The following is a 17,321-nucleotide window of genomic DNA, read 5'->3' as shown; positions in this document are numbered from 1 at the left end:
CACGTGCCTTTGTGAATAAATAAAAGTATAACCACATTTATAGTAAAATCGCACAAAGTAAAAGAACTACAAATCCTATATAGCCCATTCCACCTTGTGCTGTAACACTATTTGGCTGAATTGAGTGAAAGATTCATTTTTAGAAACGCTGCATACAGGCATGAAAGTTTACTTGAAGCGAAAGTCTACTGAAGTTAGACTTTGTCCTTGTTTCTTGGCTATTTACATTGTTTTGTTCACAAGCTAGGTTGTTTTTCTATGTATGAGTTTCAACTGCTAAGGAAGAGAAGATATAACGCTCCTACCAAAAATGTTTATAGCTAACCCAAGATAGTGTCATTTTAGCAGAAAATATATATTTTGGCTGGTAAATAATCTGAGTGGCTGGTAAATCCTACAAAGGGACAAGTGATTGATCAGTCCATGGAACTAGTGAATATGTCAATATGTCCTTGTTGTGTCTGTGGCTTCATAGACAGCATTTATGGTCCCCAATAAGAGACCTTACCTTTGATGTAGTGCACAATGGTGACAATGTGCTGCGCAAAAAGCTCAGAGGGGCTGCGTCGGAGCTGAGCCGCCTGAATATGCTGGAAGATGGAACGGAACTCTCCGTGATCTTTCTTAGCGGGATGCACCAGATCCCTGGACATACCACGCACCTTGGTCAGACCTCCAGACGAGGAGCTGAGAAAGAGAGACCAGGTGGATCAAGCAGATACAAAACTGTTTTGTTCAAGACCATGATGAGTTCCATAACATTTTTAACTTTCAGGCAGATCAAAAACTATCCTGTGTTAAAAAATTATATTTTCAGAAAACATTAACCCTCCAAGCAGTCTGTTGATGAACAATAATGGTAATGCTGCTTACCTGGGCATCTTGTCAAAGGAGTTGATACTAAGCTCAAAGTCATCCCTCTTTCCAGAGGGCCTGGGTAGGGGTGACTCCACCCTAGAGATGGGGAATAGGGCCAGGGGCCTGTCCTTCTCCCTGCTACCTGAACCCCTAAGGACCACAGTTGCTATGGCTGGGGACGTACTGCTCTTCTCCTTGTCTTTCTTCTCCTTCTTCTTGGACTTCTCTTCTTTCTTGGAGGCCTGCTTGCGGCTGCGGTAGAGCTCCTCCTCCATGTGCTCCAGGTCTTCCACCACATCTTCGGCCGTGTCTCTCAGTCTCTCCTCGTCCTTCCCTGGGGGGTAGTAATGGGGCTCGTCTTCCCACTTCCCAAACACGTCCCGTGTTGTCAGGGTGGCTCCTTTGGGCTTGGCCTCCTCTTCTGCCTCCCTCTCCCTCTCTCTCCCTGCAGCCTGAGACTTGAGGAAGGCCTCTTCAGCTTTGTCCAGGAAGGGCAGGGACTTATCGGCCTTGGAGCTGAAGGAACCTGCTGTTATGTTTAAGAGGCCACTGCTTGTCCTGCTCTTGCCTTTCTCTCTGCCGTCTCCATCCGTGGTGCTTTGGTCCCTGTCCCGGCCATTCTCCCACTCTGCCACCGCCTGCTGCTTTTTGCTCTTGTTTTCTGCCAAGAACCTGGACAAACAGACAGAGAAGTAAATGGACCTTTACAACATGTTATACAAAGAAGAATGTCTAATTGTGTTACAGAATCCCAGTTTTGTAACAGGGCACTGATTAAATTTGAATGCTTTTCGTCACAAGGGGTACAAATATTGGATGATCAACAAACAAGACAGCACAACCAGAGGTGACAACACCACAGAATGACATGTAACACTTACAATAGCATAGGTCTGGTATTGAAATAATTATACTTAATCTCCACCTCCAAAATTAGGGGGATTTCATACAACTGAACCTACTTGCAATGCATAGCAGAGGACAACAGCCAGCGACTTTTTAATTGTTGTCACTTGCATTTGAAATGAGAAGAGGACTGCCATTGACTATGGCATACAGTTTTAGCTGTATTCTTCCAAGGATCTTTGTAGCTGAGCACAGACTGAACAATTTTAAAAGAATAATTATAATCACAAACTGGGATGAGGAAAACCCAACTTAAAGAAAATAAAAACCGGTATGATGAAAGACAAATGTAGCAGAATATAATGGGAAATATGAAACATACTTTTTGAAAGCAGAGGAAATGGCACTCTTATCGTCTGCCCTGGTGGGATCCTCCTTGCCAAGGAAGCCAAACCCGCTGAAGGAGGTGGTTGGCCCGGCCTTGGTGGAGCCCGGGGGGCTGTTGGTGGAGGGAGCACTGCCAGTGCTGCCAATAGTTCTCCACAACGGCCCTTTGGGTTCTGATTTTCCCTGGTTGGCACCAACAGCAGGACTGCTGCGTTTGGGGCTGGTGTCATAGTCACTCAGACCCTGCCATTTCCCAGCAGAATCCTTATCATGACTACTGGCCTCTCCCCCCTGTCCTTCTGCCTGCTCCCCAACCCCTCCTCCGCTCTCCCCCTTGGCCTCTGCTGGCGTAGGCCTGTCCTTTACATCCTTGGAGCCGGGCTTCCCCGAGCTAGGGCTGCTGCGGCGTTGCCGCGGGGATGAGGAGCGGGAGCGAGACGAGCTGTGGCGCCCCCGAGACCACCGAGAACCCCTGGAGGACGATCGGTCAGAGTATCGAGACCGCGAGTGGCTGCGGCTGCCCGAGCGTTTCCTCGGAGTGCGGGAGCGTGAGCGGCCTCTCCTGGGGCTATGCGGACCGTGGTGATCCTGGTCGCGGTGTGGCCCGTCCCGGTGGCCACCCCCCCGCCAGTTGTTGGCTCTGTAGCCATAGCTGTTCCCTCCTCTCTGGTAACCACGGCGAGGGTAGAAGCCCCGGGTTCTACCGCGGAAGTAGAAGGGTCTGCGGAAGCCGCGGTTGTAGCCTCTCTGGTAACCCTGGTAACCCTGGTTGTTCTGATAGTCTCTGGTGGGATAGTTCCTGCCGTGGGACGGAGAGTGAGATCTGGAGCGGGAGCGAGACCTGGAACTAGGAGAAGAGAAGAAAACAGAAGAGGAGGAAGAGGTATGTTAAAAGATACTGTGTAGTCAATGCCCATACAAGTTTCAGGAGGTAGCCTAAAACATTGTAAACCATAAAACACATGTTGAGATCCAGTCTTGTGTATTCAGACAGAGAGGAAAAGTGTTGTTTCCCGAGTCTGCACTTTGCCAACTCAGGTGTGCGTTTGCCCGTCACCAGACAATTCACTCACAGAAACCAATGAATAAACCCCACAGGGATTGACATTAAGTTCTCAAAAAGGCACTTGCCCGTCCGTCCAGCCGTTTTTAATTGCCTGAAGAATATGGTCGCTTGACCAGAAAATGTAGTTGGCTAAAGAGTAACACAACATTAACAGATCCAGAAAAAAAATAATAAATCACGTCAGGGCCCTATACTACGAATGTAGTTTGAGTTGGCGAAGTAAGTTTGGTCAACTGAGTTCAACTTGGGATAACCGGTACCATGAATGTGGCTCACCTTTTAGCGAGGTAAATGTCTATGGCAATGAATCTTTTAGATCTAACCTGCTCCGGGGCAGGCTAAATCAGGGCTAACTACATTTATCCTAAATGAAGTGTCTGAGGCATGAGTTGAGGATCAATTAAATCCAATTCCCTCCCTCTCGCAAATATTGAGTCATCATCCACTTCATTTGAGGAAGACAACAGATAAAATACTTTAATAAATGTGTTTGTGTGCAAAGAAAAATGTATTAAAATAACTAGCACATTACCAATTTAGTAATAACAAATGCATTTGAAATTACTTAACAATTATTTTATCATAAGAGTGTGAAAAGAGGGTGATTGTGCATTGATAACCACACCAAAGTAACACAATAAAAGACAGCACTTTAAAAGTATATTTCACACCATACCCTGCTGAATTTGAAAGATATCTAAAAATGAAACGTTTTCTGTTCAAATGAAAGTGACTTGCCCATGGATTGATGTTTCAGCACTGTCTCAATGAAGAGTTTGGCATTTGACGAGCCATGTCAGACATGCATGCTCAGTTACAAGCCTGCTAGAGTTAGCGGCAGGCAGATGAGCAATATCAACCGTCGTAGTACGGATTGTTTGTAAATTATGTCTGAGTGTTGGAGTGTGCCCTTGGCTATCCATAAATGAGCTGGAATGTGAAGCGGGAAAAAAAAACTGAGTAGACCAAGCTTGCTTCGTAGTATACCCCTCAGCAGTGGGAGAAAAAGTACTCAAATGTCATTATTGAGTAAAAGATACCTTAATAGATAATGATTCACATAAGAGAAAGCCTCCCAGTAAAATACTACTTGAGTAAAAGTATTTGCTTTTAAATATAATTAAGTATCAATAGTAAATGTAATTGCTAAAATATACTTAAGTATCAAAAGTAAAAGTATGTGTGTGAATAGGACAATTTTCCTGTCCAAATGTAACGAGTACTTTTGGGTGTCAGGGAAAATGTAGTAAAAAGTACATTATTTTCTTTAGGAATGTAGAAGTAAAAGTTTGCAAAAATATAGATAGTAAAGTAAGGTACAGATGCCAAAAAAAACCTCCTCAAGTGGTACTTTAAAGTGTTTTACTTAAGTACTTTACACAACTGCCCCTCAGATGTATTCAATAGTTGGGAGTGAATTAAACAAACAGCACAGACCATCAGGCTAAAGAAAACTGACTGTAAATTAACTGGTTGTGCTCCAAGTGGATGGGACTGAGGGACTGTGTTATGGAGTATTCTGTCCACTCGGGGGAGCTACAAAGCCATACACTACATCACCAATTACAACTCAGCAAATATTCTACTGCTGCCATTTTCCTCTGAAGTCTCAACATCTTCACTTCAAGGTGCCCTTTGACCAGATGGAAAGAGCAGGAGAAGTGCCCATTCTCGCATTATATGGAATAAAATAGCCTGCGTTTCTTACGAAAACAAATTAAATGTAGGCCTATTCATGCAAATGTAGCCACAAGCCAATGCATTTGGTTAACTCCTGGAGAGCATAAAAGTCTGCTATCGAGGTCTAAGACCTTCAAATAGTTTAAGATCATGTCTTGCCTGTTACACATTCTTCTTTAAATCAATGGAAATAATGTACAAAGAATGAAATGGAAAACCACATGGTGGTAGCAGTAGAAGTACAATAACATTGAAAGTACCGTGCCTACAGTACATCAGAACACCTTACATATCATGGAAAATACTAACTAGCAGGCAAATTTTAAAAACGACGAATGCAAATTGGGGCCTCGCAACAAAACCCAAATTAGAACCCATGCAGCAAGCAAACCAGAGATTAGTTTCTACCCATCAAATCAAGTTGTATTGGTCACATACACGTGATTAGCAGATGTTATTGCGGGTGTAGCAAAATTCTTGTGCTTCTAGCTCCGACCATGCAGTAATATCTAACAAGTAATATTTAATAATTACACAACACATCATGTACAGTAGAAGGGATGGGGGGAACCCCAAACAGCCAAATCTATCATGTAAGCCTCTAATAAAATCCCCCATAACTTACCGCTTGCGCCTTTTCATTGGAATATTCTGGAGGTGATGTGCTAAGCAGTGAGCAACATATAACACTCACAGTAGTAAGGGACTCCCCATGTCTGGTGAGAGCGAGTGTGGTGGGACTGGAGCAGTGGAAAGAGGCGGAACACATTGGGCCAAAACGGGAAGCATTTTCACTCTAATCCTTGAAGGGAGTGGGGAGAAGAGGGTTTGGCCTGGGTCCCCCCCCCCCCCCCACACACACCTCCCTCTCCTTCCTTCTGCCAATTCCTTCTCTCTTTATAAAAGCATGCACTTCCAGCTATTACTTTCCCTTTGGACAAATCACTCAAATGTATGTCACTTGTCTTATGCATTGCTGACCATTAAACTGAAAGAGGTCCCAAGCGCTTTGTTTTGAGCATGGCATAAAAACAACATCTCCTGCCAGAGTGGGATCAAACTTTAACAATGGCCATATATATATATTTTATTAATTACAAAGCTCAGTCATGAAAAACTAAGTTGTGACGTAACTGACGCCGGGCCCTCATTAAAGTCCTACCAGCTGAAAACGTACCGACAAAAGTGCTGAACGCTGTCTGGCAGCCCATCTACTTCAGAGCAAAGAACAAACTGAAATTATGAGTCAAATCAAAAGGATTTAAGTATTCCTCTGAAACAAAAGGCTGACTAAATCATTTATCAAAACTGATGGTGTCACTCCCTGCATGTTATGTAAGTGCACTACTTTATTACGTCACTCACAAAATGTACAACTCAACAGAAGACTGGAGCGAGGTTGTGTAACAGGTCCTATAATGTGTCATCTGGAAAAGAGGCTGTAGACTGTACCAGAGCATTGATACTAGGGCCAGGAAGATACCAGTCTCACGATACTCATTAGTATTGGGAAAACAGCCCTCATGTTGGAAATAAACATCATCATGGTGTCATTGAGTCACATTTATTTATTTTCCAAGCTATTGCACACAACATTTAGCATACAGGAGGTTAAAGAGTAACTTTCATGGAAAAACATTTTAGGCTTAGTTATACTGACACACTTCAATTCTGGTTCATTTTGACAGTTCGTTGCAAAAGTGATATACACAGACTGTACAAAACATTAGAGGCACCTTCTTAATATTGAGTTGGACCCTGCTTTGCCCTCAGAACAGCCTCAGTTCGTTGGGGCATGGACTCCACAAGGTGTCAAAAGCATTCCACTGGGATGCTGGCCCATGTTGACTCCAATGCTTCCCATAGTTGTGTCAAGTTGGCTGGATGTCCTTTGGGTGATGGACCATTCTTGAAACACACGGGAAACTGTTGAGCGTGAAAAACCCAGCAGCGGTGCAGTTCTTGACACTCAAACCGGTCTGCCTGGCACCTACCACACCCCGTTCAAAGGCACTTAAATATTTTGTCCTTCCCATTCACCTTCTGAATGACACACATACACAATACATGACCCAATTGTCTCAAAGCGTAAAATAAATCCTTCTTTAACCCGTCTCCTCTCCATCTACACTGATTGAAATGAATTTAACAAGTGACATCGACAAGGGATCATAGCTTTCACCTGGATTCACGTTGTCAGTGTATTTTGGTCTTTTGGTAGTAAATCTAGTTCGTATGCTACACTCCCTTCTAGATGTGCTGAGTGGTACCACCTCAAGGCTTACTATAAAAGCAGGTGACAGCACGGCAGATATATTTTGCATGATGCTTCCTTGACTACTGCCGTTACACAAAATTGTGAAATCAGTATGGCACATTTCCGCATATGACCAAATTCAACATTTTTGCTTACCCTTTCATACACATCTATGTGGTTTTAACAACAAATGTGTAGGCTATGAGGATTATATGATGTTCATATTCAATGGAATAAATGACAATGGTGGTCATGTCACCTCGTTTTTTTCTCACCTGCTATAACTGATTGATGGTGCAGTCCGCAAAGGCAGTTGGCTCATAGTTAAAAATATGAGTTTGAATCCCAAACAGGGCAGATATTATTTTGATCCTATATTTACAATATTCATCCGATGCCCACACACTTCTAATTCTGAAAAGTGAAAGCCTACTACCAGGGGTCACACTGGTAGTAGTTGTAGGTTTTTATACAGTACCCAAGACCAACCTGTGAATTAATTTGACCATTGGAAAAAGAGCTACTGCGTAAATACTGCAATACAGGTTGGATTGAATTGAGCCCCTAACCTTCATTTTCAAGGTGATTGCACTTTTCACAATACCACATTAAATAAAATCCATCCCATGGGATTTGAACTTACACCCCAAGTAGCAATAGATGTCAGGAACTCGGCGCCTTACCACCGTGAGCAGACTGTCCAGAGCCGTATTTGTTTACAATGCACATATTTTAATTACCAGAAGTCCACTGGCACACTCTGATAAGTATGCTTTAGTGAGAATGTGTTGGGATCAGGTACAACTACATTTACCCACCACCAAAATAAATATTTGAGCAATTCCCCCCCACCCACAACTTCTCACGTGAATGCATTTTTAAAACAAATTTAAAGTGTAGGGCAAAGGCTCAAATTGGAGTTGAGAGTTACCCTTTAAAAAAGGACCAAAGAGTTTGTAGGCTTCGTGTTTTCATTTTGCTATAAAAAATGTTTTTAAAACATTTTTTTTTAAATGTGTGATACTGGTATTGTCACAGCCTCAATGGATACAGCACATCAGCCTTAATATGAAGAGAGGTTAGTCTTCTAGTAGCAAAAGAAGAGCAAGCAATAAACATACATTAGTTGAAAGTTTGTTTTACCCAAATATTCTAAGAATAGATATAGCCCAACTCCAGGCTGAAGAACAGGAAATACACATATTCCAATCTCATGGTGGGTAGGCTTTCCATCCCAGTAATCTTATGAGAAACAGGACTGGATTACAACTTCATACAGTAATGCAGTGCTCCCCAAACTTTGAGCTGAGATTTTAAACATTTAAAACATTTTCAAACATTTAAAAAAAAACGTAGGCCTGTGCAACACTAACCTATTAAAACAGTTCTGTAACAATGAGGTTTGTAGTAGGCTATATGCCAAATACATTATCCCTGCATATCGGTTATGGTCGAACTGTCCTGCCAATGTTCTTCTCAGACCATAAAAAATATTTTAAAACTTGAGGAATATGATCACACTGGTTATAGATCATCACTTGTGGTATTACTTGTGAGGCACAACTGAATGAGCATACATTTAAATAAATGTGCTTTAATTTTTTTTACTGGACTGATTGTGCCTGTATCTGATGGTTTGTCTCAGTGGAGGGAGAGCATTAGAAGGTCAACCTCCCACCGTCAGACAGTCCCTTAGCCCTCCATGTAGACTGACCAAAAATGGGAGTCTTCCAGCTGATAGCAAAAATCGAGTCATACCACATTATTTCTGCCTCATGCACAAATTCATGTTGTTACTCCTATGACCAGAGAAAGTGATATTCCTCCATATTAAAAAACACATCTACCAATAATAACTCCAGCCTATCAATACATTTTGCTACTAATTTATTGAAGCTGCAATGCTGGTTGCAGCGCGAGTGGCGAAGCACATTTCATGGCTTATAAACGTGTTGAATAAAAACGTAAACATGAACTCACTCAAATACAGAAGCGCTGTTGTATTTGTTGATAGTCTCTCTTTAGTCATGGTTTTAGACATTTTTAAATCACAGTATCATCTTACTTTTCTGTGCGTTTGAGGAAGCTGCAGACAGACACAGAGGGGTCAAATGGTGAGGAAAACAAGTTCATATTGGTTATACCAGAACTGTGATTAGGTGCGTGTCATTTTTCTTATTTAAATTGTTACTAAGCCACAAACAATGTCATCAAATCATCGTTCAAAACAAAAAAACAGTATTAGGCCTAGTTATTTAAAAAAATAAAATCTAGTCTATAGAATGATTTTCAAATTGGTAGGGCCATGTTTCTCTTATCCATAAAAATACTCAGATATCAGATATTAGCCTACCTTTTAAAAACAAATATTATAGCCATATCAAGTGTAGGCCATTGTTATTTCATCTTGATCATCTAGGTATGCGCATTTGCGCCATTCTTCCATTACGCCTCATGTCCACCAGATGCAAACTGTTTTCCGGCGGAAGTCATTCATTGTCAATGGAGCAGTCCGTAATGCTATGTTGGGGGTGCCGTACTCGGCTGCGGTGTGTTCGGTGTACCACATGCGTTCAATATTTTCAACTCCTGCGTTGCTTTATCACGCGGTGGTACAAACATTAGTACACAGACTCCAACTAGCTAGCTTTTAGCTAGTTGAAAAGTGAAGCACTTGGACATCAAGTACAGAAAATGCTGGCTAGACATCCAGAGAAGAAAAATGCATCTGGTGGACTTCGGGCATTAGGCTACATTTGGTTAAGGTTACATACTTTTTGGTTAAGGTTAGGAATAATGTTAGTAGTGTGGTTAAGGTTAAAATCACATTTTAAGAAGAGAAATTACAGAAATAAGCTGGCTTTATGACTTTGTGGCTGTGGTAACTAGTGACGAACGCTACTTTCCGACATAAAAAGGAAGTGATGGGATTTCACTTATAGTATCGACTGCCTTATGCTAAATCAGAAAGGGAAAAAACAATGGCTGACTTGGTGGAAAAGAAAGCAGGTCTTTGCTTTCAGGCCGAATGATAAATGTGAGGGATCAGCAGCAGACCCGACTGAAGTCACTTGCAGAATATGCAAAAAAGAAAAATCAGGGCAAAGGACCTCCGTCAACATTAACAAGTGAATCATCCTGCTGAGTGCTCTACTCTGGGGCAGAAAAGGTGAACATGCTTGTGTTCCTTGCCAGAAAACTTTAGGTCTACCTAAGGCTTGGCAACAAAAACAACTTGACCTAATTGTACTTTAATTTTAAAATGGAGCCTATATTCAAAATACATTTCTTATAGGAAAAAAATACTCTGTCAAATCTTGAAAGACTTATTTGCAGCATTTGTTTTTTTAGACTATTTATATGCCTATATTTAGGATTTGTACAGTTTATTAGGCAAAAGGCATAGCCTGGTTAATAGGCCTATTTGTTTTAAGCCTAAACCAATGTTCATGCAAGTGTTAATAGTTTTCTGACTGTGGTGAACTTTTATATAAAATGCACAATTTGTAAGTTATTCAAAATAAAAAGTTGTTTTTCAGACAACTATGACACTAACTCATCATCAATTCATTTTTTGTTCCCGCTTATTGAAAATTCTGCTACGGGAACTTATATGCTCAGTTTACGGACATTAATAAACACTTCGTAAATATTAGTTTAACTTTTATTGATAGTAGCCTATGTGTAGGTCTATAGCCTATTGTTGGTTTGGTTTGTAGGGAGAGAGTCTCTCTCTGAGTAGGCTAGGCCAACAAGTCACATTCAAATCAAATGGGGAGAAAAAGGGGAAATTAAGATTTTAAAACAATAAGCCAGACAGAGTGTCTGCTGTAAACATCATCCAACATTGGAGAGGGGAAGGAAAAAATAACAAAAAACACATTAGGCCCCATCTGACATTTTGCGCTGCTTTGGTTCCCTCCATTCTTTCTACATTGTTCTCTTGCATTAGCAACTACCACACATGTATTGAACATTTTAGATTATGGCAAATTGGGAATAGGCCATTTGGCATGTCGCCCTGCTGTGTGCTTGCTGCCCTGCCAGACTCAAATATGCTAAAACATAGTTTGTGACATCACAATGTCATCATCATCGACGATGGCTGAAAAACATTGTTGATAGAAGATGCAATCGTAAAATCGTCCGACACTAATGCAAGGCTTGATCGTAGTTTTTTTTTACAGAAATGTTTCGCAATTGACCACCAAATAGGAGAAGGAAGTTCAAATAAACCTCACCTGTAGCGGTGCTTCCTGGATCTGGAGCGGCTTCTCGAGCGAGACCGAGTGTAAGACCTGGATCTGGACTTTGATCTGGAGCGGGACCGTGCAGGGGAATCTGGAGCCTTGGACATCTCCGCAGCCACAACTGTCTAGAGGTTTACCTGTCCAACAACAGGGTGATGTTAGTATGCACTGGGTAATACACTTGTGCTTTAGACAGTTCTCAAGTTTCATGCCTATTGAACAAAATTGATACACCTAAAACCAGGAAGTTGCCATCCTTGAAATAAGCACAGATCTACAATAAAACTAGTTTCCTTGCAAAAATATACAGTACTAGTCAAAGTTTGGACACACCTACTAATTCAAGTGTTTTTCAATCATTTTTACCATTCTCTAAATTGTAGAATAATAGTGAAGAAATCAAATCTATGAGACAACACATACGGAATCATATAGTAACCAAAAAAATGTGTTAAACAAATCTAATTCAATTTTCTATTTGAGATTCTTCAAAGTAGCTACCCTTCACCTTGACAGCTTTGCACACACTTGGCATTCTCTCAACCAGCTTCATGTCACCTAGAATGCATTTCAATTAACAGCTGTGTCTTGTTAAAAGTACATTTGGAATGTCTTTCCTTCTTAATGCGTTTGAGCCAATCAGTTGTGACAAGGTAGGGTTGGTATACAGAAAATAGCCCTATTTGGTAAAAGACCAAGTCCATATTATAGCAGGAACAGCTCAAATAAGCAAAGTGAAACGACAGTCCACATTACTTTAAGACATGAAGGTCAAGAACTTTGAACATTTCTTCAAGTGCAGTCGCAAAAACCATCCAGCTCTATGATAAAACTGGCTCTCATGAGCACCGCCACAGGAAAGGAAGACCCAGAGTTACCTCTGCTGCAGAGGATAAGTTCATTAGAGTTACCAGCTTCAGAAATTGCAGCCCAAATAAAATGTGTCACTGAGTTCAAGTAACAGACATCTCAACATCCACTGTTCAGAGACAATCAGGACTTCATGGTCAAATTGCGGCAAAGAAACCACTACTAAAAGGACACCAATAAAGAAGAGACTTGCTTGGGCCAAGAAACACAATTAATGGACATTAGACTGGTGGAAACCTGTCCTTTGGTCTGATGAGTCCAAATTTGAGATTTTTGGCTCCAACCGCTGTGTCTTTGTGAGATGCAGATTATGTTAACGGATGATCTCTGCATGTGTGGTTCCCACTGTGAAGCATGGAGTAGGAGGTGTGATGGTGCTTTGCTGGTGACACTGTCAGGGATTTATTTCGAATTCAAGGCACACTTAACCAACATGGCTACCACAGTATTCTGCAGTGATACGCCATCCCATCTGGTTTGTGCTTAGTGGGACAATCGTTTTTTTTTTTTAACAGGACAATGACCTGAAACACACCTCCAGGCTATGTAAGGGCTATTTGACCAAGAAGGAGAGTGATGCAAGTGCTGCATCAGACTACCTGGCCTCCACAATCACCCGACCTCAACCCAATTGAGATGGTTTGGGATGAATTGGACCGCAGAGTGAAGTAAAAGTAGCCAACAAGTGCTCAGCATATGTGGGAACCCCTTCAAGACTGTTGGAAAAGCATTCCTCATGAAGAAGGTTGAGAGAATACCAAGAGTGTGCAAAGCTGTCATCAAGGTAAAGGGAGGCTACTTTGAAGAATCTCAAATATAAAATACTTTTTTGGTTACTACATGATTCAATATGTTATTTCATAGTTGATGTCTTCACTATTATTCTACAATGCAGAAAAATGTTTTTTTTTTTTTTTTTTAACTTGAATGATATAAAATCACTACACAACTTAAAAACAATGTCCAAGAAAATCAACTCTACAAATTCAAAATCATGGCCCCCAGAGAATCTTGGAGCCTATCAGCAACCAGGGGCCTGTCTGATTATGTCCCAAATGCCACCCTATACCTACAGACCCTGGTCAAAAGTAGTGCACTATATAAGGCAGGGGCTGTCAACAGACTAATCTAGTTGATTTAGGGAATAGGTGCCATTTGAGACGGCCTATTTCTAGAGCTGTTGTGACCTCAGGTCTGGAACAATGACTTGACACCTTGTCCCCCGTCTACAAGACCCACTGCCTAGCGGCCCTCACCTGCTTAACCCCTGCCTGTCACCGGCAGTACCGCCAAAAGCCCCACACAACCTTCACGGCGAGTGTGGAAAAAGGCTAAACCTGGCACTGGCTAAAAATAGAAACTACACTGTCCGAATATATAACAAGAGAGAATGGCGAGGAATGCTTTTAGCGCCGGCTTTATCCTGCAGCCATATCCATAGTGCATGATAGTGCAGGTGGGGGCTGGGAATAGAGCAGTACTATTTCGGACACAAGACACACAGCCTCTGGCAACTCCATGGGGTTAATGGCGGGCTCTGCTTCAGATACACACAATCTTAATATTCAGCCCAAATGACAGGTGCCTCCATCAAAACAGAAAGGAGGGATGGGGACGTAGTCCAAGACATAACACGAAGGACTTGAACATAGCTTTAAAAACCCTGACAGAAATCTAGTGCTCCGGCCCAAACATCCTTCTGAATATCAGACAGCACGAACGTGTTTTATATTGTTGTCCTTGTTATCTTTTCTCGTAACTTCACGTCTACCTTCCAGCCACACAATCATCTCAGGGGTGTCAAACTCATTCCATGGAGGGCATAAACGTCTGCTGGTGTTTGTTTCTTGTTCAAATAAGAATAAGAATAAAAAAATCAGATGAGGGGAATTGCTTGCTCATCAGCTACGTTAATTCACCAAATAAGTACAAGGGAGGAGTGAAAAGCCAGACACACGGCCCTCTGTGGAATGAGTTTGACATGTGATCTAGGACAAGTCAAAGGCAACTGGCCTCCTCACACGCACATCAATATAATTGGACACAATGTACCATCATTTAACAGTGCAGTCTTCTCTGGAATAGCAGAAGAGGAAGACAAGTAAACAAAATTATGCAACTGGGTACTTATTGTAGGGTTAGGATGTCAAATTTGGTATTCAAATGTATTTTGGAAACACTTCCCAACAATACACAAGTATTACAATGATTTTTTATTGTTCTGTAGTACTGTTAGCGATGGAGAAAAATTGACAGTAGAGAGGACACTATGGCCCAAATGGGCCAAGAGAGTGGCAGAAGTCAGGGGTCAAGTGCTCTGCATTTTTCTATTTCATTGCTAACAAAACATTATTTCAAATATTTAGAGGAGTTAACTTTAAGGTAGTCCACATACATAACACTAACTAGCAATGCATAAAGACGCTGTTAAACAATTAGGCCTAACCTTTGTATTTGCTCATAGCGAATGAGGATGCACTGCACACACCATCAAATGGTAGGCGGCGTAAATCATTTATCAATTAAAATCGATTACAAGCATTTCACGGCACCTGCAATAACATCTGCAAATCTGTGTATGCGACTAATGAACTTAGATTTTGATTTCTTGTCCAATTGGCATTTCAACCACAAACAAATGGTTTTCTTCAATCTACTGCCTAAATATGATTAACTTGTTCTCACAGGTTGTATCTATACATTGCAATCAACACAATGATGAGCATTTGCAATTTTGCACTTGTAGGCCTATTTCTTGCCTATTGTTCTCACCAAACCAGTTAGAGCCTAATGTTGCGACATAGGTCTACCTTTCTGTATTAGGCTATAATGAGTAGCCTATGATAAACAAGGCTGTCTACTGGTTAATAATTAGCAGTGGAAGGTTTGTATGCGAATCATCACTGTCTGATGCTCCTTTCCTCATTCCCATGGCTGTGCAGTGCATCCTGCAGAGTGCATGTTACAAGCACTGTATTGTATTTACTCCGCAATGCATCAGTGCCTTCCTTCACTTTCCCTGGCCCGCATTATCAACCTTATTCATCAAAACCTGCTTTCTCTACTGCATCCCAAATAGCACCCTATTCCCTACATAGTGCACTACTTTTGACCAGATGCCTAAAAGTAGTGCGCTATGTAGTGAATAAGGTGCCATCTGGGACATACCCTTACCCACTCTCAAACTTAAGTCAAGCAATCAGAACAGAGAATAAATATTTCACAATGTGTTGTTCTTCCCCTTCTTGAACAGTATGCTGGTAAGGGGTTGTAGTGTACAAACGAGACAAGGGAGGTGGGGTCTTGGGAAGTGTTGACACATCATGTACAACACAGGAAATCTGACAAAGTTCCTTTACAACCAAGGTCTCTAGATCCTCAGCTTTCACAGATTCTGAAGAACATGGCTTTGTGACTTCGCTATGTTACTCATTCAGACCTAAAAGTTTACACTTCAACTAAGCAGTAGTCTCTCAGAGAGAAGTGCAAGTCACATACCCAGCTAGAGTTCAGGGTTTTTCACAGTAAGAGGCTTCTAATTCTGGTCAACATACAGGCAGACAAAAAGAGCCTGTAGTTACTAAATGTGGGACCTATCCTAGTGCACACGCAGGCCTAGCATATACACTACCATTTAAAAGTTTGGGGTCACTAATAGCCTGACTACATCGCGTGCGTGAGCGTTGCAAAACACATTTAGAAATCTATATTATTCAATTATTGCGCGAGCGCAAACAAGCGTCTGCGTTGCCAAGGGCTAAAATAGAAGTCAGTTCTATTTGTAACACAGATCGCGCTGCAAATCCTGCCTCTCCCATCTCCTCATTGGTTTATAGAAGCAGGTACTAAAGGTCGACCGATTATGATTTTTCAACGCCGATACCAATTATTGGACGACCAAAAAAAGCCAACACCGATTAAAATCGGACTATTTTATTTATTTATTTGTAATAATGACAATTACAACAATACTGAAATTAACACTTATTTTAACTTAATATAATACATTAATAAAATAAATTTAGCCTCAAATAAATAATGAAACATGTTCAATTTGGTTTAAATAATGCAAAAACAAAGTGTTGGAGAAGAAAGTAAAAGTGCAATATGTGCCATGTAAAAAAGCTGACGTTTAAGTTCCTTGCTCAGAACATGAGAACATATGAAAGCTGGTGGTTCCTTTTAACACGAGTCTTCAATATTCCCAGGTAAGAAGATTTAGGTTGTAGTTATTATAGGAATTATAGGACTATTCATCTCTATACCATTTGTATTTCATATACCTTTGGCTATTGGATGTTCTTATAGGCACTTTAGTATTGCCAGTGTAACAGTATAGCTTCCTTCCCTCTCCTCGCCCCTACCCGGGCTCGAACCAGGAACACATCGAAAACAGCAACCCTCGAAGCATCGTTATCCATTGCTTCACAAACGCCGCGGTCCTTGCAGGGCAAGGGGAACAACTACTGCAAGGTCTTAGAGCGAGTGCAGTCACCGATTGAAACGCTATTAGCGCACACCCCGCTAACTAGCTAGACATTTCACATCGGTTACACCAGCCTAATTTCGGGAGTTGATAGGCTTGAAGTCATAAATAGCTCAATGCTTGAAGCACAACGAAGAGCTGCTGGCAAACGCACGAAAGTGCTGTTTGAATGAATGCTTACAAGCCTGCTGCTGCGTACCACTACTCAGACTACTCTATAAAATATCAAATCATAGACTAAATTATAACACACAGAAATACGAGCCTTTGGTCATTAATATGGTCAAATCCGGAAACTATCATTTCGAAAACAAAACGTTTATTAATTCAGTGAAATACAGGACCGTTCTGTATTTTATCTAACGGGTGGTATCCCTAAGTCTAATTATTGCTGTTACATTGTACAACCTTCAATGTTATGTCGAAATAATGTACAATTCTGGCAAATTAATTCCGGTCTTTGTTAGGAATAAATGGTCTTCACACAGTTCGCAACGAGCCAGGCAGCCCAAACTGCTGCATATGCTCTGACTGCTTGCACGGAACGCAAGAGAAGTGACACAATTTCCCTAGTTAAAAGTTAGTCATGTTAGCAGGCAATATTAACTAAATATGCAGGTT

General features: G+C 41.4%; 1 protein-coding gene across 10 annotated transcripts in view; it reads right to left on the bottom strand.

The window, feature by feature from the left end:
- The window catches only part of thrap3b (thyroid hormone receptor associated protein 3b), a 42,968-nt gene that overhangs the window by 6,604 nt on the left and 19,043 nt on the right, over positions 1-17,321 (bottom strand). For 5 of the 10 annotated variants that reach the window (XR_010457010.1, XR_010457009.1, XM_064979969.1 and 2 more), the window contains exons 2-5: positions 11,336-11,469; positions 2,087-2,938; positions 874-1,530; positions 509-687 (exon numbers count right to left, since the gene is read on the bottom strand). Coding sequence is in view for 8 of the 10 variants with exons in the window: in XM_064979961.1 (XP_064836033.1) it covers positions 509-687; positions 874-1,530; positions 2,087-2,938; positions 11,336-11,469 (1,822 nt within the window). In the remaining 2 variants the exon portion in view is untranslated. Of the gene's footprint in view, positions 1-508; positions 688-873; positions 1,531-2,086; positions 2,939-11,335; positions 11,482-17,321 lie in introns of all 10 variants that reach the window. The other 5 variants (XM_064979966.1, XM_064979967.1, XM_064979964.1 and 2 more) reach the window with 1 other exon arrangement.

This window comes from Oncorhynchus masou, chromosome 12, assembly GCF_036934945.1.
Source record: "Oncorhynchus masou masou isolate Uvic2021 chromosome 12, UVic_Omas_1.1, whole genome shotgun sequence".
In the NCBI taxonomy this organism is placed as follows: Eukaryota; Metazoa; Chordata; class Actinopteri; order Salmoniformes; family Salmonidae; genus Oncorhynchus; species Oncorhynchus masou.
The sequence above is the reverse complement of the archived record's forward strand: the minus strand, read 5'-3'. Positions and strand labels throughout refer to the sequence as shown.